Source organism: Adiantum capillus-veneris, chromosome 1, assembly GCF_014529385.1.
Source record: "Adiantum capillus-veneris isolate H3 chromosome 1, ASM1452938v2, whole genome shotgun sequence".
Taxonomy (NCBI): Eukaryota; Viridiplantae; Streptophyta; class Polypodiopsida; order Polypodiales; family Pteridaceae; genus Adiantum; species Adiantum capillus-veneris.
In genome coordinates this window covers 163,627,937-163,652,916 of record NC_140931.1, presented here as the reverse complement: position 1 = coordinate 163,652,916, position 24,980 = coordinate 163,627,937, and the positions used below count along the sequence as shown (strand labels likewise).

Below are 24,980 nucleotides of genomic sequence, written 5' to 3'. Positions count from 1 at the left end.
GTCTTGTCCAGCCTAGTACTTCACCGTATTGCTCTCCAGTTTTGTTGGTTTTAAAGAAAGACGGATCTTGGAGAATGTGCATCGATTATAGCACTCAACGAAATCACCATCAAGAACAGATTTCCGATTCCTAGGATCGATGATATACTCGACAGGTTACAGGGATCCTCGTGCTTTAGCAGGATTGACTTGAAGAGTGGATATTATCAGATCAGGATAGCGCCAGGAGATGTCTACAAAACAGCTTTTCGGACGACTTTTGGGTTATTTGAGTTTTTGGTGATGCCTTTTGGCTTAACCAATGCTCTTGCGGCATTTAACCGGATGATGGACAGGATTTTTTGAGAGTACAGGCTATTTGTTGGCACTTTCTTTGACGACATCATTGTTTTCTCCAAGAATCAGGCAGAACACAGAGATCATCTGCTTCAAGTCTTTCAGGCATTACGAGATCACAAGTTAGTGATTAATACAAAGAAAAGTGAATTTTTCCTACCAGAGATACACTTTTTGGGACATAGTGTGTCAGCAGCAGGAGTGCAAATGGACCCGGCCAAGATAGAGACTATCCGTGATTGGCCCGATTTGAGGAATGTCCATGAAGTTAGAAGCTTCTTGGGATTGTGTTCGTACTACAGGCGGTTCATACGAAAGTTTGCAGAGGTTGCTTCCCCTTTGCATATCTTGACACAGAAAGGAGTACCTTTCAGAGTTACCCGGAACGCAGAACGGGAACGGCGACGGGCCTCCTTGCGGAACGGGGGAACGGGAATGAGCCCGGAACAGGAACGGCGCGGAACGGCAGGCTAAAAAAACACCCAAATTAATTTTTTTAGCGTTATGTGTTTGAATACAAGTAGTACTAGAGTCCTTTGACTCTAATACCCACAAAAAACACGATTCGAAGACCATTTAACCTTATTATGACCTGATTGGGATGTGAGGCGCCCAGAGTACATAGCCAGATGAACAACAATGAGCAAACACAATGCCCATAGTACATACACAATGCTCTCAAATAATTGCAAGAGTAGTAGTCAGAGATAACACTTTGGAATTAATTATGGCTAACATAGTAACAAGCCTCAAGGGCCGCCAGCGGCCAAGGTGCTACAAAAAAACCAAAGGGGGACAAAGTTCAAACCAGACTTCAGTGACCACAATACCAAAAGACTGAAGGTGACAAATACCATAAAGATGCTAGTAGCTACAAATGGCAAAGAGGGCAAGGCTCAAGCAGCCATACAAAAAGGTGGATAAATGGCAAAGACTCAAGACTCAAGAGCCACTAGCCTGAGAGGCCTCCCAATCCGTAGTAGCCGGCTGTAAATCATGCACATCCTCCCATTCCTCATCATCGAGGTCTAGGTCCGGCTCGATCTCAGCCACAGATGAAGTACCTGGTGTTGGTGAATGTGCATCTCCACCCGCCTGAGAAGCCTCTTGCTCCATTACCCATTGTGTAAAAGGATCTGTTTGTTTGTCTGGACTCTTGCAAAGCATTTTCAAATTTGCGCTGACGAAGACAAGATCATTAGCCTTCTCCACTCCAAGCCGATTTCTCTTCTTGGAAGCAATGTGGCTAAAGGTACTCCACAATTGCTCCAAGCATGAGGTACTAACTGACTGGCTGAGAATACTGATCGCCAATCTCTGAAGCTCAGGGCCATCATAGCCATAGTCCTCCCACCAAAGCACTGAACCTATTTTCCTGCGATCAATCTGAGCATCTGGACTGCCAAATAACCCCCGCATCTCTCTGTACTGTCTTAGCTGATCTCTGACAATGCGTCGCCCATCTCTGTCTAGAACCATCTTGTTTAAGATCTCTGTAAATTGGTTCATGACTTCCCAATCTGTCTCTTGCCCTGCACCTTGGAACTCTGGATCCACCATGTACGCTGCCCAGTGTAAAGGAGAGGCATATGAATTCCACCTCGAGCTGCAAAGCGCATGGATCTCCTCATATCGCTCTGCGTTCGGCTCAAGCTGTGCAAGCTGCTCAATCATGCGGTCCATTGCCTCATAAATCTTGCCAATGCAAGGATCCATGCCATCCAGAACTCGAAGCAAATGAACCACCGGTTTTACCTGTGCATCTAGACTCTTGAGCTCCTTCCAGAACTCAAGATCCTCTGCCTTATCCTTGCACAAAATCCCTGCAACTGTCTTTGCATAGGGGGAGGTGGTGAACTCATCACTGATGAAGACCTGTCGGACCGCATTTTGACATTCAGACAGCCTGCGTACAAGAAGAAAGTTGAATGCGAAGCGGGTATTTGAATACTTTAGAAGCACTTTGCCGCCCGACCTCTTGAGGTACTCACTCCGAACCAAGTTGTGATTGTTGATGAAAGTAACCATCTTCACTGCATCAGCAATGACTGGAGCAATCCAGTCTAGCTTGCCGATGTCTTTTAGAAGATTGTTCAAACAGTGTGCCATGCAAAAGCACACTGTCACATGCGGATAGTGGCCCTCTATGATAGCTGCTGCTGCCCTGTTTGATGCCTCCCCATCTGTGACAAAGGCCACCACGTGTTGCTCACCGATGGTTTCTATGGCCGCTGTCCACTCTGCAGAGAGGACATCGGCGGACTTGCCACTCTCAGTGGCATCATGAGAGTGCACAAAGTACATCTCTCCACTGGAGTATGCGACGAGACCATGGATAGATCTCTTCCTTGTATCGCTCCACCCGTCAGCAATGAGGGAAACTCCATGTTTTGCCCAAAGACGTTGAATGTTGAGGGTTGCTTGCTCCACGATAGCCTTCTCTCGATCGAGTAAGGTGGTTCGGAGAGCCTCTGAAGATGGCGGCACATAGCCGGTGCTATACTCTCCTATCCATTGCACCATGACTTTCCAATACTCCGACCTATTTCGATCAAACATAGAAGAGGTTAGTATCAAAAAAGTGGAAACGACGATAACGGAAGAAATGAGAGAGAAGATTGATGAATCATAAAACAATGAACATACCTCGCTGCGGCAAATGGGATATGGTCGTGATAGAAGAATCGGGCCACGGCCGCATCCACCTCTTCCTTCTTCTTTGGGTCCCAAGAGGTGGCAAGGGTCTTTTGGCGACGAATTGGACCTTTTGAAGATGCACCAACACCTACACCGGGTAGAGAGGAAGAAGGGAAAATGAGGGTCTTTGGATCAATACCTTTGCGTGCCGGCTTGGCTTTATGGTTGAATTGCCGATCCTTTTCCTCGAGCTCCTTCCTCTTCTCGATGGTTACATTGGCACAAAATTTCACCTCATGTCCCGGCACTCGAAGAAAGTGTGCCCTCACTTTGTCATGCCCCCCTTTCCGCGTGTAAGAGCATAGCTTGCATCCCCATGCACGAGAATCTCCCGCCGCCGACAAGGTGCCCTCCGAGGTCACTTCATCCCACCACGACCATTCCTTCGCCTTTTGAGTTTTGCCCGCATGAACAGAGGGGGTTGAACGAGAAGAAGAGGCCATGGATGATGGATTATCCGTGAAAGAGAGAGCTTGATCTTGAACTTTGAGAGAGAGAGAGAGAGGGCTTGAGAGAGAGAGGCTTGCCGCTTGATTCCGTGAGAGCTTGAAAGAGAGCTTGAGCCTTGAGCCTTGAAAGTTGAGGGTTAGAACTTAGAAGTTAGCCCAAGAGAGAGAGAGGTTGAGAGCTTGAGCCTTGAGGCATGCCGCGGGGCCACACTATGGCTTGAGAGTTGAGAGCAAGCTAGGGAGAATGAGCTTGGCTTGAGAGTTGAGAGCAAGGCTCAAGCAAGGGAGAATGGGCCTTGAGGCTTGATGAGTGTGTGAAGAATGGGGGAGGAGGGGGGCATTATATACTTTTTTCACTGCTGAAAATGGCCGTTGGCTGCCCAACAGTCATTTTTTTAAATTTCAAAAACTGCCGTTGAGGCCGTTCCGGCCCGTTCCAGTTCATTCTGGTGGTTCCGTTCCGGTGACAGCTTTCAGCCGGAACGCCGTTCCGTTCCGACGCGTTCCAGAAACTTCCAGCCGGTCGGAACGCCGTTCCGGCGTTCCAAGGCCCTAAAATGCCGTTCCCCGGTAACTCTGGTACCTTTCTCGTGGGGACCCACAGAGGTGACTGCCTTTCAGACATTGAAAGAGAAATTGACTACAGGACCAGATTTGACTTTGCCAAACTTGCAAAAGTCATTTGAAGTATTTTGTGATGCTTGTGGTCGTAGTCTAGGTGCGGTCTTGATGCAAGAAGGCCATGTCATTGCTTACGAGAGCCGATTGTTCTCTAGGCCGGAGATGACAGCACAGATATATGAGAAAGAGCTTTTGGCGGTGATTTATGCTCTTTCTCAGTGGCTGCACTACCTACTCGGAGCGGATTTTACTGTCTTTACAGACCATCAGAGTTTGCGTTACTTCTTGTCACAGAAGCAGCTTTCGGAAAAGCAGATGCGGTGGGCGAACATCTTGTCACAGTTTCACTTCCAGATTGTCCATGAGCAGGGACAGAAGAATGTGGTGGCAGATGCTTTGTCTCGGAAGCCGTTGGATCTGGCTATTTCCGCGATACATCATAGGAGCTTCGAGGATATGGTCGATCGGTATGCCACAGATACAGATTTTGCAGATATTTTCACACGGATACGGGATGGGGAGACAGTAGTTGGATACTCCCTTCGGGAAGGCTACTTGATAAAAAAGACTATGTTGTGCGTTACACAACCGTTGAGGGAAAAGGTTATGACTGAATGCCACTGTCCACCTTTTACGAGTTACCGCAGCATTGCTACCACCATGAAGGGGGTAGAGAGATACTTCTTTGGGCCGAGACTCAAAAAGGATGTGGAAGAGTTTGTGCGCAGTTGCTTAGTATGCCAGAAGGTCAAGTTTGACAGGCATAAGGCACAGGGATTGTTAAAGCCTTTGCCCATACCCACCCGCCTCTGAAAAAGTATTGAAATGGATTTCATTTTTGATCTCCCGAGAACACAGAATGATCACGATGATTTTCCGATTACATGGCGCCTTTGAGACGATTGTCTCCGACAGAGACCCCAGATTTATGAGTTTGTTTTGAAAGGCAATTTGGGAGAACATTGGCACGCAGTTGCAGTTCTCATCATTGTTCCACTTGCAGACTCACGGGCAATTTGAGATTGCCAATTCAGTGATTTTAGATTTATTGAAGTCTTGTATCTCGGATCAGAAGACTCAATGGAAAAAGAACTTACCTTTGGTGGAATTTGCTTACAATAACACAATACACTCTTCGACGGGGAAGACGCCATGTGAGATTGTTGAAAGTGCAGCGAAGGTTCTATCCTTCCTGAGCACAAAGATTAGATATTTGAAGCGGATGAATATTCGCGAGATTTGGATACGGCTTTTGCCAAGGTTCGCGAGACTTTGCAGGAGTCTCAAGAACGACAGAAAAAGGTAGCGGATTGCCATCGTCGCGACTTGAAATTGAAGGAGGATGATTGGGTGCTCTTACGTTTTGAGAAGGCACGCCTACGAAAGAAAAAGGGAAAGGAGAGGCTTTTTCCAAAGCTTAGTATGCGATACTACGGGCCTTTCCAGATCACTGACAAGATAAATGATGTCTCCTTCCGATTGAAACTGCCAGATACTTGGAGGATTCACAATGCATTGCATGTGAGTCTCTTGAAACCTGTTAAGGGTGATGTGCCTGATGATGGGGAGCCTGATGAGCAACCCGAAGTGGAAGAAAACGAGGAGATCCTTGTTCATGAACAGATTTTGGCACATAACGATACGAAGAAAGGTAAAGTCCGAAGGCGGTTTCTTGGTTAAGTTCAAGAACTTTCCTGCATTTGATGCGAAGTGGATGGAGGAGGAGGACCTAGCAGATACTCCTCGGATTGTGAAACTTTACCTCGATGCTTTTGGTTTAGCATAGTCTACTCCAAACGGAACCCAGAATTCTGCTTGGCCGGAGAGTTGGTGCAATGGGATGCACAAGAGGGGAGTCACTCCACTCCTTTGTCAACAGATGCCTCGATTTTGATACTAAAGTCACTGATATCTCTTTGAGCTTCAGGGATACTGAGAGCTGACAGTATTCTGCCGGATGACTTTATGAAATGGAATTCCTGATAATGATACTGATTTGTTCTTGACTTCTTGTGAGTGCAGGAACTGATAGACGAAATGACTGTAGCATTTTGGTTTGATTGATCTCGAATAGACATGGTTGCAATAGGGGTTAGTCAATCGGACATCGTTGAGGTCCCGATCGGACCTAGATGTGATTGCTAGCTACATTGCCGATAAATCATGGTCTAAGATCCGAATGAATGTTGAATGTCTTGTGATGTCCTGTGATGTCTGGTGATGTCCTGTGATGTCGTGTGATGTGACTGTCGATTTTGTACATGTGCTAGATGTGTGTTCCTAGTACGTAGGTACTAACAGTCAGTGTCTGCTAAGACGGTTTATGGCTTTTGTCGGTTTTGCAGGCGTAATCGCGGTCGATTACAATGCTTTCAAGAGGGGGTATGTCACAAAGTGATGACGTGGCTACGGACAACAGAAACCCTAATTTCTGCCAGAAACCCTAAAATTCTTGCAAACCCTAATTTTTGCCAAAAACCCTAATTTCCGGAAATCGCGGTGGCTATTAAATTTTTTTGAAAATGATGAGCGACGCAAATTTTGCTTTTTCTCTACAATATGAGAAAGAGAGAGAGAATGCTTTTGCTTTCAAGTTTTGACTCTCTGTGAGAGTGTCACCAGCGTGTGACTACTATCTATCCTTTTTGTTGATTTCTTTCTTATTATTTATTTACTTTCACTTTTTGGAAATACCCTAACTGCCCTGCATTGCATAGCTAGTGTGGAACTGTTCAGACGAGTCCAGGCCTGAGGGCAAGAGAGCACTAAGGTTGGACAAGGACTATGGTTAGCCAAAGTGGGGTCATTGACTAGCCAAAGTGGAATCCTTTGCTACAGAGGCTACATTTCAATTCTGGGTGTGGCTGTAGTGTACAAAGGGGGTCAGATGACCTAGAAAGATACAATGGCAGCATCTCCTAAAATTTAGGGAACTGCTATTTTGGGACCTAAAAATGTATTTGTGTCATTACCTCCGGAATGACAAGGGGAACATTTTATTACTCTGCCGTGAAGTCAACTGGGCAACCGGTCGGGAGATTTTTAGGCGGCAACCCCGAAACGGGAAATACCTTGTAAATGTGCCAAGTGGCACATTTCTGTGCACTTTTCTCATGCAAGAGAAGGTGGCACTGAATTTAGAGGGAAGAGGCTCATTTTCAAGATTCTGTCACAGGTTAAGAGCTATGGAGTGCTTCCTTTCCCTCCTATGTACAGTGCGGTGCCAAGAGTGATGCCCTGCACGCTACGCACTTCCCTCTCTCCCCCTTATGGCAGTATGTTATGCCCCTCTAGTGGGCTTTTCAATTGACCAATGTACAGTTGTGTGGGTTCATGCGCGATTGGCGAGGCAAGAGCCTCGTGCATAGGTATTGGATTAGCTAGCGGCTAATCCCCCGCAGGTACAGGTGAATTCAGAGAGGTTTCACGCCAGAAATCTCGTCCGATTCAAAGGGCAAGTAGCCCTACAAGTGCGGGAGCTCGAGGACTTGCTTCGGATGCGACCGGCACGCGAAATGGAGCCTGAAACAGTAAATTACAGCCTGTTGTGTATTTCTGCAGGTTTAGGGTTTTGGCCCTAAACGGACCCTAATACCCCCAGGAGGTTCGGGGACGTGAGGGGACCGTTGTACAGGGCATTTTCGGGGCTGAAAACAGAGAATTCAGCGTGCTGCAGATTCTCGCCAGGTTTTGCAAAGTGCCCGTATGCGTTGGGAAAGTCATTCAATGCGTGGGAATATTGACTGTGAAGGGTCCTAGTACAGTTATGCTGTCGAAATCGGGCCGGAACAGTTGAAATTCAGCCAAGCTTGTGCGGGGCAGCTTGTAGGGAACCACAACGTTTATTCCCTCTTTTAAACAATAAAGAAATACCGAAAGGGGCGCCTAAGTTAGGGGCCAATCTGGTGTCGGTCTTCTCATACAGGTGCATTCTAGCAGCCTGTATCCCTTTCCCCTTTGTTGTGTCTTGAAAGTATAGGTAAAGTGGGCGACAAATTAAATGGGTGAAAGCAAATAAGGTTAAAGTCTAAGGTCTACCGCCCTTTTTGAAAGTACAGGCCGGTTTCATGGTTCCATCGTCGGGATTAAATCACTTTTTCCCATAGAAGTGAGCCTTGGTCAGTTTGGGCTTGAAGACACAGGGGATCATAGACCAGACACATGGAATTGCAATTATGGCTGACAGACCATATGATGTGAGTGAAGAGGTTTCCTCTTCACAGGGTCAACAGACACATGAAGTCGGTGAGTCTTCAAGACCACCACAGACGGATGATGATATATTCAGGACCCAGTTGGCTACTGCTGTGGCTATGTTCACACAAGTAATGCAGAACCCGAGGTTTTTAGCCTTTCTGCAACCTCCTCTTCCGTCTCAGTAAGTTGGGTCACTGGATCATATTCAAAAGCCTGTTAAGGCTCGAGCACAGGTGATTCATACTGCAGAGTCAATGGAAACACCTGTACACTTGACGGAGAACATGCAGTCTCCACAACCTGTGCCTAAGGTGCAAGAACAGGTGGCTGAGATGCCAGTCTTCCAAGCTGTACCAGTTCAGCCAGCCACTTTTCAGCAGCCTATAGCTGGTTCTAATGGGCAAGGAAGCAACCTACAGGCTATGCAACAAGTCTTCCCACCACCTTCAGTACACCTTGGCTATTTTGGAGGTGGATCGGTATTCCAGAGCATGGCTGGTCATGCACCTGGAAATCAGTTTTACATGCAAGGAACAGTATTCGGGGGTGCTCAAACGATGATGCCTAACCCCATGTATGGTGTCACGGGCATGCTACCAGGGTTTCAAAGCACTCGGGGCCAATTTGGGATGCCACCGGCAAATTTTGGTATGGCTGGAATTACAAATATGGCATTTCTAGGTCAGGGAACACAAATTCACCCTAACAATGTTCCCATGTTTAAGTCACTTCCATATGACAATTTAACGCCTCTGGAGAGGCCAACTCCGTACAAAGAAGGTGGCAAAGGTGTGACATTCACGACCTTTACAGGGTTTGATGACAGGAAGAAGGCTCTCTCATTCCTCCAGCAGTTTGACAAGGCCTATGTAGGGGGAAACTTTACAGAGGCTTCAAAGGTCCGCAAGGCAGCCACTTTCTTGACAGGGAATGCGGGACAATGGTGGACAACTTTATTGCTGCAAGGGTAAGCTCTGTCCACATGGATTTACTTCAAGCAGATTTTTGCAGCAGCATGGTTATTTGATGACTTTGAAGCAGATGTCATGACAGAATGGCACCAGCTTAATGCTGCCACTTGCAAGAATCTCGATGACTACAATCGGAAGTTTTGGAAAGCTCTACTTCCAGTAACTTCCTATAGGTTTGTGCCATTGACAGAACAGATTGAAAAATACTGTTGTGGCCTACCCAAAGGATTGAGAAAGTACTGCACGAAGACCAAAGTCACTACTTTGACGCAGCTCATCGAGGTAGCAAACATTGGCAATGGTTTGCTCAAGGGAGAAGATTGTGAATTCAATACTGGCGTCAAGGAAGGATCAGCCAAGAAAAATTCAGCGAAGAAGCACGTTCCCAATGAGGTTCCTAATGGGACTCAGGAGCCCGCCAACGTAGGGAAAGGCAAAGCTACGGCTGAATCAGAAAAGGGACCAACAAAGAAATGGAAAAGACGTTTTCCTCGCAAGTCGGAAGAGCAAAAGAAGGTCCCGAGGTCAGAGAACAAATGCCTTATCTGTGAGCAGCCTGGCCACATTGCTTACAATTGTCCTACAAAGAAAAGGCCAGCTGATTCTGAAGACAAGGAGGACAGGAAAGGAAAGAAGCCCATGGCTGGTCTAGTGCCAGATATGGTGGGCGACAAGCCAAATTCAGATGCAAGTGAGCTTTGCAGAGCATGGGGAAAGGTCAGGGATCAAACGGTTTTTATCTTCTTTGATCCAGGTGCCAAAGCCAACTTCATTTCCCCAGAATTGGCTTCAAAGTTGGGAATCAGACTTGAAGAGATGGGGTATATAGCAGAGGCAGGTTTGGCATGTCCTGGCCATACAGAGGCTGTCACACCCATCATTGGAAAGTTGCGCCTACATATCTAGTCCTATGTAGATGTTGAAGAATTTTACATCATGCCATTGGACGGATGGATGTGTTGTTAGGTATTCCTTGGTTGTTTCGTGTACATGGAATCATGGATGCCTACAACAAAAAGATCACTGTATAGAGCAGGGGAAAGACTCACATTCTGGATGTAAAGCTTAAAGGGGAGTCTATTCCCACTGTATCAGCTTCTGCTATTACTTCTGTAATGAAAAAGCATCTTTCTGCGTACTTGGTTTTTGCACGTGAAGTGTCAGATTGTGATGAATCAAATTTATTTGTGCTAGATAAAGAAAGGTCAATGTTTTTACAACAGTATAGTGACTGTTTTTTCGATTCATTGCCGTCTCAATTACCGCTAGAGAGACCCGAGGACCATGCGATAGATTTGGTGCCAGGCAGTAGCCCACCAAATAAGCCTCTGTACAGGGTTACTGCGGCTAAGCAGAAAGAGATAATGAGCCACGTACAAGAGCTGTTAGAAAAGGGGCTGATTCAGCCCAGTTCATCTCCATTCTGTTCTCCAGTGTTGTTGGTGCAGAAAAAGGATGGCTCATGGCGTATGTGCATCGACTACCGCGCACTGAACCATAATACCATCAAGAATAGGTTCCCTATACCTAGAATTGATGATATTCTGGACAAATTAGAAGGAGTAGCTATGTTTAGCAGGATAGATCTAAAGAGTGGGTACCATCAGATTCGCATTAGATCAGAGGATGTGCACAAGACTGCTTTTAGAACAACGTTTGGCCTTTATGAATTTTTAATATTGCCCTTTGGTCTCACAAATGCTCTTGCTACGTTCAATAGGATGATGGACAGAATTTTCCGTCCACACCAGCAGTTTGTTGGTACATTCTTTGATGACATGATAGTCTACTCAAAGAATGAAGAGGAGCATAGGCATCACTTGGCCATTGTGTTCAAAGAGCTACGCAGTCATAGGTTGCTCATCAATGCAAAGAAAAGTGAATTTTTCCTGGAAGAGATTCACTTTCTGGGACACATTGTCTCAAAGGATGGTGTCAGAATGGATCTTGCAAAAGTTGAAGCGATCAAGTCATGGCCAGATTTGACGACGGTGCACGATGTCCAAAGTTTCTTGGGACTATGCTCCTATTACAGAAGGTTTATCCGAAATTTCGCTGAGATTGCTTCACCTTTACATGCTCTTCAAAAGAAGGCCATCACCTTTAGATGGATACAGAAAGAGGTTTCAGCTTTTAATCTCTTTAAAGGAAAAGATGACTTCAGATCCAGTCATTGTGTTGCCCGATCTTAGGAAGTCATTTGTGGTCGAGTGTGACGCCTGCGGTAGTAGCATTGGTGCAGTGCTAATGCAAGATGGCAGGGTAGTAGCCTATGAGAGTAGAATCTTGCAAGGGCCAGAAAAGACTACGCAAGTCTATGAAAAAGAACTGCAGGCCGTGATTCATGCGCTCTTAAGTTGGAAACACTACCTGCTAGGTGCAGACTTTGTTGTCCAAACGGACCATCAGACCTTGCGATACTTCTTGACATACGCAAAGTTATCTGAGGGCAAATATCTTGTCCATGTTCCACTTTCAGATTGTGCATGTGGAAGGCAAGAAGAAGGTTTTGGCTGATGCCTTGTCAAGGAAGCCACAAATTTCAGTTGTGTCAATTCCTTATCATCATGAACTTGATGATATGAGGGAACAGTATGCAAATGATGAAGATTTTGCAAGGGTCTTCGAACTGCTAATGGATGGACAACGTCATGAACACTTATCTTCTCAAAGATGGGTTCATGATGATGCATGGCAGATTGTGTGTCACAAAGCCATTGCGACGCAAAGTTATGGAAGAGAGTCATCTCCCACCGTATGCAGGGCATCGTGGTATCGATGCTACAGTTAAAGCGGTTGAGACATTCTTCTACTGGCCTACATTGAGAAGAGATGTGGATGCCTTTGTGAGAGAATGCCTAATATGCCAGAAGGTCAAGTTTGACAGGCAAAAGGCACCAAGGTTATTGCAACCACTACCTATTCCAGATAAACCATGGGAAAGTATTGCTATGGATTTTATCTTTGATGTTCCGAGAACGCAGACATGAAACGATGGTATTTGGACCATCATTTGCAGATTCAGCAAGCAGGCTCATTGTATTCCTATCAGGAAGAAGATAAAGCCAGATCAGATGGCACGCTTGTTTATGAGCAATATTTTCAAGTATCATGGCATGCCACAGTCGATTGTTAGCGACCGTGATCCACGCACGACAAGTTTGTTCTGGAGAGGCTTGTTTGAGAATATGGGCACCACGCTCAAATTCTCTTCGTCATTTCATCCTCAAATAGATGGGCAGTCAGAAGAGGCAAATTCTACTGTCCTAGATCTGCTGAAGTGCTATGTGTGAGAGCATAAAGGAAAGTGGGAGCAGTATTTGCCATTGGTGGAGTATGCATACAATAATACAGTGCATTCATCAACTGGCAAGGCACCTTTTGAGATAGTTGAAGGTGGCAAGAAAGTTCCTCCCATACTGTATACAAAGGACAAGATATTTGAAGCAGATAAGTATGTTCAGGACATGGATGAAATGTATAAGAAGGTCAAAGTGGCCTTGGAAAAGACTCAGGCAAAGCAAAAGAAAGCAGCTGATCGTCACCGTCGTGAAGTGGTATTTTCACTTGGTGATTGGGTGCTTTTACGCTTTGAAAAGGCAAGGTTAAAGAAGATGAAGGGCAAGGAAAGACTGTTTCCAAAACTCAGCATGCGTTACTATGGGCCTTTTCAAGTATGCGACATAATCAATGATGTTGCATATAGGCTGAAATTGCCTGAGAGTTGGAAGATTCACAATGCGTTTCATGTGAGTCTTCTCAGACCCTATGTGGGTGATGTGCCAGAGGATATGCCAGAGGATATGCCAGTTGAAGATCAGCCGGAAGTCGAGGAACTTGACGAGATCTTGGTCCTGGAACAGATTTTGGCACATAAAGAAAGAAAAGTGAAAGGCAAGGTTGCTAGGCGCTACTTGGTGAAGTTCAGAAACTATCCACCAATGGATGCTAAGTGGATGGAAGAAGGTGAACTTGCAAAGCCACCAACTGTGTTATCACTTTACCTTGAAGCCTTCGATTTGCAACCTACCTTGACCCCTTGAGTTTCAAAGCTACATGGATTGCCAGTGTGACAATGGCTTCTCAAAGAAATGATGTACATGGTATTTAAAGTGAGCTCAAATGAAATACCTGTTACATGAATCTTAGAGCTGTACAGATTGTCAGTTTGGCAATTGCTCTTATGGAATGTCCAAAAGTTTGGTTAGTGCTATAGAAGTGAGTATTTCTTGTCAGTTTGTCAAGGATACAGTAATTGCTTCTATTAAAGGGTACATGTGTAACTGCATTCTTAAACTGTCGGTTTGGGTATGCTCGAAAGTATTACTGGGTCCAACGTGTAGTATAAGACAGTGGCAAAATGTGTAGCTATCATTTTGTCATTGGAAAGTTAGTGACTCAAAGCAATGGCAGAGTGCGAAGCTACCACTATGTCATTGGGACAGGGTTCACACGCAGGCAATACATGTTCGACGAGGTGTTGAATACACCAGGGTTGACAATGAGCATGTATGTGTCGTACATGTGTTGACAAGTGTTGAATACATCAGTGTTGATTGTGAGCATGTACGACATAGATGCAAACGAGGACGTTTGAGATTTCAAGAGGGGGGTATGTCACCTGCGTTTGACTACTATCTATCCTTTTTGTTGATTTCTTTCTTATTATTTATTTACTTTCACTTTTTGGAAACACCCCTCGGGAAATCTTACTGCCCTGCATTGCATAGCTAGTGTGGAACTGTTCAGAGGAGTCCAGGCCTGAGGACAAGAGAGCACTAAGGTTGGACAAGGACTATGGTTAGCCAAAGTGGAATCCTTTGCTACAAAGGCTACATTTCAATTCTGGGTGTGGCTGCAGTGTACAAAGGGGGTTAGATGACCTAGAAAGATACAATGGCAGCATCTCCTAAAATTTAGGGAACTGCTATTTTGGGACCTAAAAATGTATTTGCGTCATTACCTCCGGAATGACAAGGGGAACATTTTATTACTGTCGTGAAGTCAACTGGGCAACCGGTCGGGAGATTTTTAGGCGGCAACCCCGAAATGGGAAATACCTTGTAAATGTGCCAAGTGGCACATTTCTGTGCACCCATCCCGTATCCGTGTGAAAACGTCTGCAAAATCTGTATCTGTGGCATACTGGTCGACCATATCCTCGACTCTCCTATGATGTATCGTGGAAATAGCCAGAACCGACGGTTTTTGAGACAAAGCATCTGCCACCACATTCTTCTGTCCCTGCACATGGACAATTTGGAAGTGAAACTGTGACAAGATGTTCGCCCACCGCATCTGCTTTTCCGAAAGCTGCTTCTGTGACAAGAAATAGCACAAACTTGATGGTCTGTAAAGACAGTAAAATCCGCTCCGAGTAGGTAATGCCGCCACTGAGTAAGAGCATGGATAACCGCCAAAACCTCTTTCTCATAAATCTGTGCTGTCATCTCCGGCCTTGAGAACAATCGGCTCTCGTAAGCAATGACATGGCCTTCTTGCATTAAGACCGCACCCAGACTACGACCACAAGCATCACAATATACTTCAAATGACTTCTACAAGTCCGGCAAAGTCAAAACTGGTCCCGTAGTCAATTTCTCTTTCAATGTCTGAAAGGCAGTCACCTTTATGGATCATCACGAGAAAAGGACTCCTTTATGTGTCAAGATATGTAAAGGGGAAGCAACCTCTGCAAACTTTCGAATGAACCGCCTGTAGTACGAACACATTCCCAAGAAGCTTCCAACTTCATGGACATTCTTCAAATAGGGCCAATCACGGATAGTGTCTATCTTGGCCGGATCCATTTGCACTCCTGTTGCTGAGACAATGTGTCCCAAAAAGTGTATCTCTGAAGCAAATTATCTCTGTGTTCTGCCTGATTCTTGGAGAAAACAATGATATCATCAAAGAAAGTGCCAACAAATAGCCTGTACTCTCGAAAAATCCTGTCCATCATCCGGTTAAATGTCGCAGGAGCATTGGTGAAGCCAAAAGGCATCACCAAAAACTCAAATAACCCAAAAGTCGTCTGGAAAGTTGTCTTGTAGATGTCTCCCCACGCGATTCTGATATGATGATATCCACTCTTCAGATCAATCCTGTTGAAGCACGAGGATCCTTGCAATGTGTCGAGTATATCATCGATCCTAGGAATCGAAAATCTGTTCTTGATGGTGATTTTCTTGAGAGCTCTATGATCGATGCACATTCTCCAAGATCCGTCTTTTTTCAAAACCAACAACACTGGAGAGCAATACGGTGAAGTACTAGGCTGGACAAGACCCTTTTCCAAGAGGTCTTTCACTTGGTTCATAATCTCTTCATTCAGTGCTTGGCTCACACGGTAAGGTGGCCGGTTCGGTGGCGTGCTTCCAGGTATCAGATCAATGGTATGATCTTCATGCCCTCTAAAAAGCAATCGGCATGAGTGTGGAGAAAAATCTTGGCGTTCTTTTGTTCAGGTCAAAACATATTCGACGTTTATCCATCGTTCAGTTCTCTCCCAAAAGAATGAGTAAAGAAACTGAAGTTCATCAAGTACAATCTCTGATCCCTTCATTTGTCAAAGTCGCTTTCTCGTCCCGGTAGTCAACCACGGCGTAGTTCTTGTGGTACCAAGGGATTCCGAGTAGAACGTCACGCGCGTGCCCTGAACACCCTGTCATTGCAAACGAAGTTTGCCAATGCTTGGTGTAATGGCAACATCCCGTATCCGGGTGCGAGTCGAACTACCTCTGCTTGTGGCGTCAGTCTGTCGGGCGTAATCCGAAATCGAGCCGCCAATTTCAAGTGAAAAGAAGTTGGCCTTGGCTCCTTCAAAAGAGCTTCCTGATTCTTCACTCTGATACCACTGTAACAGACTTGGACACTCCAAGTCAAGAATCAATCACGACAGCACCAAATAACCACTTCAAAACAATTCACATATCACAATAGACTTGCACTGGCCCGACGGAGTTTCGTGCCTAGAGATATTGGCCCCAAAGACTGGTGCCTCTTTCAGTATTTCTTTATGTATTAATTAACGTCAAAGTACAAGAGAGCGGTTAGGGTTTCACTCTCAGACTCTACGTCCAGATGCTCTGCAGAGTGTAAGCCCAAACCGTTTATTTATTGTTTACAAGGGATGCCAAAAGCAGAGCCCCAAAAGCTTCAGTTCCAAAAGCAAAATTCTCTCTCTCTCTACACAAGAGAGTTTTAATAAAATAAAGCAAATAATCTTTCTCTCTCTCTCACACACACAATTTGCGTGGAGGAATAAAGCAAAAGTTGACGCAAAAGCAACAGAGAAACTGCCGCAATTCAGCCAGCGCCATTTTCGGATTTGCATCTGCTGCTTTTAGGGTTAGGGTTAGGGTTAAGGGTTTCTAGCAGATTCTAGGGTTTGCAGGTTTTAGGGTTAGGGTTTGCAGAATTAGGGTTTTCAGTAGCAGTCAGGGCTAGGGTTTCCCGCATGCTCTCGGGCAGACACGTCATCACTTTGTGACACTGTCATGCCGCCATCTTTGAAATCTAGGGTTGGTTAGGCGTATATCCCAAGTATGGATAATAAGGGTATGCATATGGGCTCCAATCATTATAGTGTGGTGGCGGTGGCGGTGGGGGTGGTGGTGGAGGTGGGGGCTGTCACGAGGACGTGGCATTTATTAACCATGTCACAAGGATGTGGCTATGGCTAACCTTGGTTGTTGGTTTCTTTCCAATGGGGTTTATTTTATTTGTTTTGAGACCCTCTTTTTGAAGTAGCAAACGATCGGACATTGTATGGCCAATGTGAACGGTAGATTCACCCGCAGACGGGAAGTGGTCGGCACTGGAATTCGTATGGTAAGAGGATGTCTAGGCTCAGAGCAAGATCATATAGGTCCCCCGTCGCACTTAGCAAGTTGGTGGATACTAGGAAGTGAACTCAATTAAGGCGTAAAGTCAAGGTGGGACTACCAACAAAAAGTATCCGACAGTTGGGCCACATTGCATTTTTGGATGCGGTCCCAATGAGGATAGATGGTCAGAAGACCAGTGGGAGCCCAACGGAAGCATCTCCTAAAATTTAGGGAACTGCTATTTTGGGCCGTGAAATGTGTTCGCGTCATTACCTCCGGTATGACTAGGGGAACACTTTATAACTCTGCTGCGAAGTCAACTGACGCGTCGGTTGGGATATTTTTAAGCGGCGAACCCGAAACGGGAAAATGCTTGAAAATGCGCCAAGTGTCACATTTTCGTGAACTTTCCTCTTGCAGAAAAATGGGCGCTGATTTTTATGCTGGGAGAGGCCTCATTTCAGCTTTTGTCACAGGTTAAGAGCTATGGAGTGCTTCCTTTCCCTCTCATGTACAGTGTGGTGCTAGGAGTGATGCCCTGCACACTACACATTGCTCTCTCTCTCCCCTACGTGAAGTTATGTGATGCCCCACAAGAGGGCTACTCATTTGATTGATGTACAGTTGTGTGGGTTCATGCTTTTGTGCTGAGGCAAGAGCCTCCTTGAGCAGGAACAGGGGTAGCTAACTGCTGCTCCAAAGCAGGCACTGGTGAGGGTCATAACCTCACCGTACAGGTGCAAAATCAGCGCTGTGTATGCGCTGTAAATTCACTGTTTTTCAGCCATATGGACGCTAGGACCATTGGGAATCGTGCCCCACTGGTAGAGGACAGTTAGGGGACTGTTTGGGGCTGAAAACAGGGCAAAAACCAGTAAATACAGCGTGCTGAATTTACTGTTTTTGGACAGGAATCAGAGGGTATACGCCAGTGCAAGCGAGTTCCAACAGGGGAATTGGTTTCGCGCAAGTTTTGGGGCTGTTATGTTGCCGAAATTTGGCCAAATCAAATGGTATCTAGGTGGATACACGTGAAGGATTCCCAGGACCTTACCTTGTAGTTTACCCTCCTAAAGAATAAAGAAATACCGAAAGGGGCGCCAATTTTGGGGCTTACAGGTTGTCGGCGTCTGCTCGGAGCATTCTAGCTTCCGAGCTGTGTGTGTATTCAAGTGTTAACTCCCGTCGCAGGTTCTCTTTGCAAAGTGCTCTGTGTGTGTGTTTAAAGTAAAGAATTTCGGGTGAAAGCCAACGCCTACTGCCCTACGGGCCGGTTTCAGGGGCAATGGCAGTTGCAGTGGATCAGGGTCAGATGGCTGCACCATATTCGTGAAGACCCCCGATCGGAACATACGTCTGAGAAGGTTGCCGGTTGGAAGCTCTTGTACTTTCTGGTGCCGTAGGAGGAGGTACCACCTCGGGCATGAGAGGGGGTAACATGTAGTTCAAAAATTGTTGAAAACTTTGCAGCATCGAAAGATTATGCTGAGGATGCCGCGAAAGAATGTCGTGAAGCTCGTTGAGTAGAAATTGCAAGTATTCTGTTGAATCCATGAATTCTAAGTCTTGGGTTCTTTATGGCTTATGCCCTGTAAGACACAGCGATGAAGATGGGAGCGCGCACAATGCGTGATGAAGTAAGGGTCGGAGTGCCTAATAAATTCGGGGTCAGAGTGCCTAATAAATTTGGGGTCGGAGCACGAAGATACCTCAGATAAAATTCCAATAGCTCTGTCTACTCTTATGCAAGACCGGTATGCTTTCAGAAAAGCACAAGCCTGATGCTCTGATATCACTGTCACAAGACGAGCACCACGTGTCAATAGAAAAGAACAGACTGAACAAACTTTTAGCACTTCAATAACAACTGAACTGAAATAGAGAGACGACACGCGACACGGAGTGGCAGAATTCCACCCCAGAGAGTATTGGCCCCAAACCTTGGCACCCCTTTCGGTATTTCTTTATATTGCATCAACACAATACAAGCCGGTACTCGAGACTCTGCACCTTCGCTAGGAAGCATGCTAGAGAATGAGCCCTAACCTCATATTTAAAGGCCCTAGGCCCCAAAATCAGTTTACAGTGAAAAGCCTTTAAACTCAAAAGCATCTGGTGCAAAAGCAATGCCAAAAAGTTGCCAGCGTAAATCATAGAAATCCGTACAGCCTGCCACGTCATCAGCCAGCGCAAAACACAGAATCTACCATGTCATCAGCAGCTACGCAATTTTCAATGTGTGTGTGTGGGTCCTGCTTTATCTTAATCCTTTATGTCACTTGGGGTCAATCGGACGGGGTCCCCATAAGTTGGTTGGACTTCTTCTTCTGTTACTTGTTCTTCTTAGGGTTTAGGCCCCTCGGCCGACATCTGCAAGTTGGCTCCCTTCTTCAGGGCTTTGACACGTTAGCAGTTTGTGACAATCTTATTCTTCTTGTTTGGACAAGCAGGGAAGTTGAGGTCACATATTGTCAAGTTTGGATCTTTGCTCTTCGTAGGTTTGTAGTAGTCGTTTTTCGATGTCATATTTAGCTTACCTGAGGACTTAAGAATGTGTTTCTTTAGAAGTTTTTTGTGTGAAGTTTGATTTCTAGGATTATGTTTTTAAGATGTCTTTTCTTTTTTTGCTTAAAGTTGAGTACTTATTTTAAGCCAAGTAAGTTGCGTCAACTTATTTTACGCATGCCTTTTCTAAAAACTTTTTTTAAGTTAATAATGTTTTGTTTTATCTAGTTTTGTTTCGTAGCAAACAAAGTGATGTATTTGTTTGTTTTTGTTTTTGTTTTTGTTTTTTCTTTTCTTTCCTTGTGTCCCTTGCTTTTATAGTTTTATGAGTGCTTTAGTCCCTCTTATAATTCGTGAGTTCAGACTATTCTGAAATTATGAAGATATATATATATATATATAAATGACCTACACTGTGTGTGTGTGTGTGTGAGTAGTGGGTGTAGGTTCACAGCTTTTATGGAAAGCTTGCCTTCTCCTTTGTCTCATGTAGCGCGATGATTTGCTCTCGTGCATCTCTCTCTCCCCTTTGCACATATGGTAATGTCCCACTAGTTGGGCTTCTCAGTTGACTAAGTACAGTTTTGAGGGTCTTATGCACGTTTGCCAAGGCAAGAGCCGTTTGAATAGGTATGGGATTATCTAATTGCTAATCCCCCATGGGTACGCACAATTCCATCGCGAAGAATCGCAAAACCGGAGAGTTTTCTCGTGTGAAAACTCGTCCAAATCACAGGGGGACTGACCTATTGCGTGCGGGAGCCCTTGGGACATACGTAGACATGCTCGCTCGCTAAAAAGAATCCGAAACAGAGAATTACAACCTGTTGTTTTTTTTTGCAGGTTTAGGGTTTCACACCTAAACTGCATATTAGCACCAGGGGAGCCTCGAGAAAGCCTCGGGATGCGTGTACAGGGCTTTGGGCACGTGGAAGTGACAAAATAAGGAATTACAACGCGCTGAAATTTTGTTACAACTCAAAAAGCTTCTAAATTGTGAGGGAATCCGGCCTAGACATGTGCTTTTGACCTACAGGTGTTTTGGCGTCATTATGTGTTGTCGAAATTGGGTCAAAAACCTGCAGTTTCAGCCCTCGCCAGGTTTATAGATAGCTTTGTGAGACTTTGATCTACGTGTCTGGATCGTTTGCTCCTAATTGAATAAAGAAATACCGAAAGGGACGCGAGTCTTTGGGGCCTACAGGGGGTCGGTCTTCGTGTGCGCAGTGACATTCTAGTCATTGGATGCCTTTGTGTGCTCTCTTTTCTTCTCATTGCTCTGTTTAAAGTTAATAGGTAATTGAAATAGTACCGCTCTCTATTGTGTACAGGCTGGGTTATAGAAACCAATCCCGAATGAATTTAAGTTTGATTTGTATTAAGATACTCTTTTGTTTAACAATACTATTTGAAATAGAAATGATCTTTCTGAACTTGTTTTGGTGCCGATTTGAGAATGCTTGGTTTTTGATGCTGCCTTCTGAATATCTTCTCCTCGGGCTTTTCTGAGGAGTGTTCATGTTTGATGTGAGACCTATGAACGATGCAGACCAGTGGTCTGGGCAGCTTTTAGTTGTAAGCTGGAAACCTCTGAATGACGCACTCATGGTTTGGGGAGCGTTTAGTTGTATTTGGAGCCTCCAAGCGAGGTAGGTTGGGGTTTGGGGAGCGTTTAGTTGTATCAGCTTATGGCCCATACCTTTTTAGGTTATTTGCGGGGGGAGTGAGGAGGTAATCGTTGATTCCATGCCTAAGATTGTTTGTCTGGGAGGAGTGTTCAACGGCGTTGTTTGTTTATATGTCTTGTAACATGCATATGTAAGCATCTATGTTGCATCGTGATGTGTCAACGAGTGAATATTCCTAATTGGGTGAGATTGCTTGGGTATGTAACTTTAGTGCATCAAGACATCCCTTTAAAGATCAACGCGGGTCTGGGTGTGATGACTAATTTTGCTATGCCAAAATATTAAGAGCTCCGATATGGAATGAGAAAACTGAATGACCCTCGGGATTTACCCTCGGAATGACCCTCGGATATTTTTTATTTAACTTGAGTTGTTTTGCAGATATAATCGCGGACAATTACTCTTCTTTCAAGGAGGGGATGTCACAACTGCTGACGTGTCAACCACCGAAGACCTAGAGGGTTACGACTCCCTTTCCCAACCCTAGGCAACTTGTAGATCTTGGCTGGGGGCTTAAACCTATCAGAAGGAGAAGCACATAAGATTTACCAACTTACAGATCTCCGTTGAGTGGCCTAAATCATAACTGAGTTAGGATTAAAAATCCCAAGCTATTTGTACAATTCATGAGGTTGGCAAAGTTCACGGCCACCAATGTCTTTACCTTTTATTGATGTGAATCCCTCACAGAACCTTCATTCATAGTATCATTCTCTCTTCTCTCTCTAGTCTTTGCACATCTCTCATGGAGTATAACAAACTCTCTCATGAAGTCAAAGGAACCTTGATACCGCACGGAGCACTCATCCTGAGCATTCACCATCAATCACTTCCGTTGCACATTACATTGGTATGAGAGCTCTTTGGTAGGGTTCTGTATCATCACTCAAGAAAAGAACCTAAAGAACCTCTCAGATTTATTTTGTCAAAGATTCTTTGTGTCCCTACCACTCCCACCCTTAGTCCATCGCGTGCTTCCGTCTTCATTGCTCTGTCTTAAGGGCAATTAAGCCATGAGATCCATATAAATCTTTTTTTGCTTGTTTGAGATTGCACATAACTTAAGACCACTTGGGGCGTGTCGATCTCTCTAATTTGTGTTTTCGAAGAGTGACAGTTAACCCATAAAAGAAGGGCTTGTCTAGCCTCCCCTCGTTCCTCTTTTCCACTCATTGAGATCGGACCTTGCACATTGCGGCAAGCCAATCGACGTGAGGTGGGAAAAAGCAACCTTGGTGTGAAGGCAAGGCCGCCAAGGGGTGCACTTGTAGGAAGGAGTTGAGCTTGGGTAAGAGAAAAGCCTTCTTACACGCAGATTGCAAGCAGTACCTAGTACCAAGAACCCCAAGTACCTAAGAACCCAAGTACACCGAGTACCAAGAACCCCAAGTACCCCCAGGTACCCAAGTACCCTAAGTACCTGAGTACTCAGTGCATGGTCATCCATAGAAGCGGGATGGATACTTTGCATGAAGGTGATGCAAGTGGAATTGAAGAAGAAGAAGTCCCTACACCGAAAGGAACATTTCCAGATCCTCCTCCGTCCCCATCTACACCACGGATTGCACCAAACTCTATGGAGGCTCTGATGAAGTGTATGATGGAGATGATGCTACAACAAGAGGCTAAGCGGGCCGCAATCGAAAAGGAAAGAATGGCTCTAGAGAGGGAATGCGAAGCTCTGCGTATAGCTGTTGAAGAAAAGAGGGTACCCGTGGAGCAAGAGCATGAAGCCCAGAGAGACCAACACATGCAAGAGTTGGTCCATCAATTCCTCTCCTCGAGGGTCGATGCTTCCAAAGAGGCCGACGAGTCATCAGGTAGCCCAGGTAGAGACGGCGACTCCAACCACCCAGTCACACTGAGAAGTTGACATTTAGTAAGTATGATGGTAAGTATCAAGCTTGGCAAGAGGCACAGGTGGCCACACACCTTGAGCATGCCTCGGATGGCGGACCCCTATCTTTCAATTGGGTCGACTTCCAAGACAAGCTCAAGGCCGTTTTATGCCACTGCAGTATCTTGATTTGTTGAAAGAGGATTGGAGAGGCCTCAAGCAAAACGACACTCCCGTTGTCTTTTTCTAATCATATTTTACAGATAGGTGTTCGATTGCGTAAGTGGGATGAGGATCGCAGCCACTATCATCAATTCAACTGTTCCATTTCAGATATGTAACAGAATGACCCTCCCTTCTAAACAAGAATCCAGGACCATCATCCAGGGTTATGTGGAAAGTGGGGAAAAGAAGTCCAGCTCTGCAGCACATCACCACCTTTGGCCAAGAGCTACTCCACACGACACAGAGGCCACACATGGCTAGATAGGACAGAACTCATCACCTTCTGAGGAGAATAGATAGAAGGGTATAGACCACATCCAACCATCTCCAGCAGCACATCCATCTGAGAACACCATGCAAACAATGCAAGTTGTGACCACCATGTCTCCATAGGTGTACCCAAAAATAGACTCTACATTGTCCGTCTCCGACATATCAACGACGAGTGGCAGCCTCTCTAGAGTCTTTAGTTTCCTGGTGCTGCTGTTTCCAATGGTAGCCTCAGCCTTTTCTGGCATTTAGTCTAGCATGTGAAGAGTTTGTGATACAAGAGGAATCAAAGCCTGGACAAAATTTGTTTTCCCAGTTGTGTGTTCATTCCAATGCTTTGGCTTGTATTTGTGGAACTGTTCTTGTTTCATAATTTTCCTCATCCACAAACTGGAAAAAATAAAATAAAATTCTTGATTGGTGGACTAAGGCTCTGAGTTTTGCAGACATTGGAGATGCTAGAAAAGAAGGAATCGGTCTTACAGAAGAAAATTTCATTGGAGATTGAGAAAGCTAAAGCTTATACCAAGGCAAAAAATAAAAGAGGTTTGTCATTGACCTTGAGAAATCAAATTTAGGGCTCTATTAAGCTGGATTTTGAAGGGATTTGTACTGACACAGAGAGAGAGAGAGAAGAGAGAGAGAGAGAGAGAGAGAGAGAGAGAGAGAGAGAGAGAGAGAGAGAGAGAGAGAGAGAGAGAGAGAGAGAGAGAAGAGAGAGAGAGAGAGAGAGAGAGAGAGAGAGAGAGAGAGAGAGAGAGAGAGAGAGAGAGAGAGAGAGAGAGAGAGAGAGAGAGAGAGAGAGAGAGAGAGAGAGAGAGAGAGAGAGAGAGAGAGAGAGAGAGAGAGAGAGAGAGAGAGAGAGAGAGAGAGAGAGAGAGAGAGAGAGAGAGAGAGAGAGAGAGAGAGAGAGAGAGAGAGAGAGAGAGAGAGAGAGAGATAGAGAGAGAGAGAGAGAGAGAGAGAGAGAGAGAGAGAGAGAGAGAGAGAGAGAGAGAGAGAGAGAGAGAGAGAGAGAGAGAGAGAGAGAGAGAGAGAGAGAGAGAGAGAGAGAGAGAGAGAGAGAGAGAGAGAGAGAGAGAGAGAGAGAGAGAGAGAGAGAGAGAGAGAGAGAAGAGAGAGAGAGAGAGAGAGAGAGAGAGAGAGAGAGAGAGAGAGAGAGAGAGAGAGAGAGAGAGAGAGAGAGAGAGAGAGAGAGAGAGAGAGAGAGAGAGAGAGAGATAGAGAGAGAGAGAGAGAGAGAGATAGAGAGAGAGAGAGAGAGAGAGAGAGAGAGAGAGAGAGAGAGAGAGAGAGAGAGAGAGAGAGAGAGAGAGAGAGAGAGAGGAGAGAGAGAGAGAAGAGAGAGAGAGAGG

The 24,980-nt window shown here is 45.3% G+C and overlaps 1 protein-coding gene across 1 annotated transcript in view; it reads left to right on the top strand.

Annotated features, from left to right (window-relative positions):
* The window catches only part of LOC147465931 (vacuolar protein sorting-associated protein 32 homolog 2-like), a 46,293-nt gene that overhangs the window by 19,480 nt on the left and 1,833 nt on the right, over nucleotides 1-24,980 (top strand). Inside the window, exon 2 of the mRNA XM_086522785.1 lies at nucleotides 24,072-24,171. Coding sequence (XP_086378911.1) covers nucleotides 24,072-24,171 — 100 coding nt within the window. The remainder of the gene's footprint in view (nucleotides 1-24,071; nucleotides 24,172-24,980) is intronic.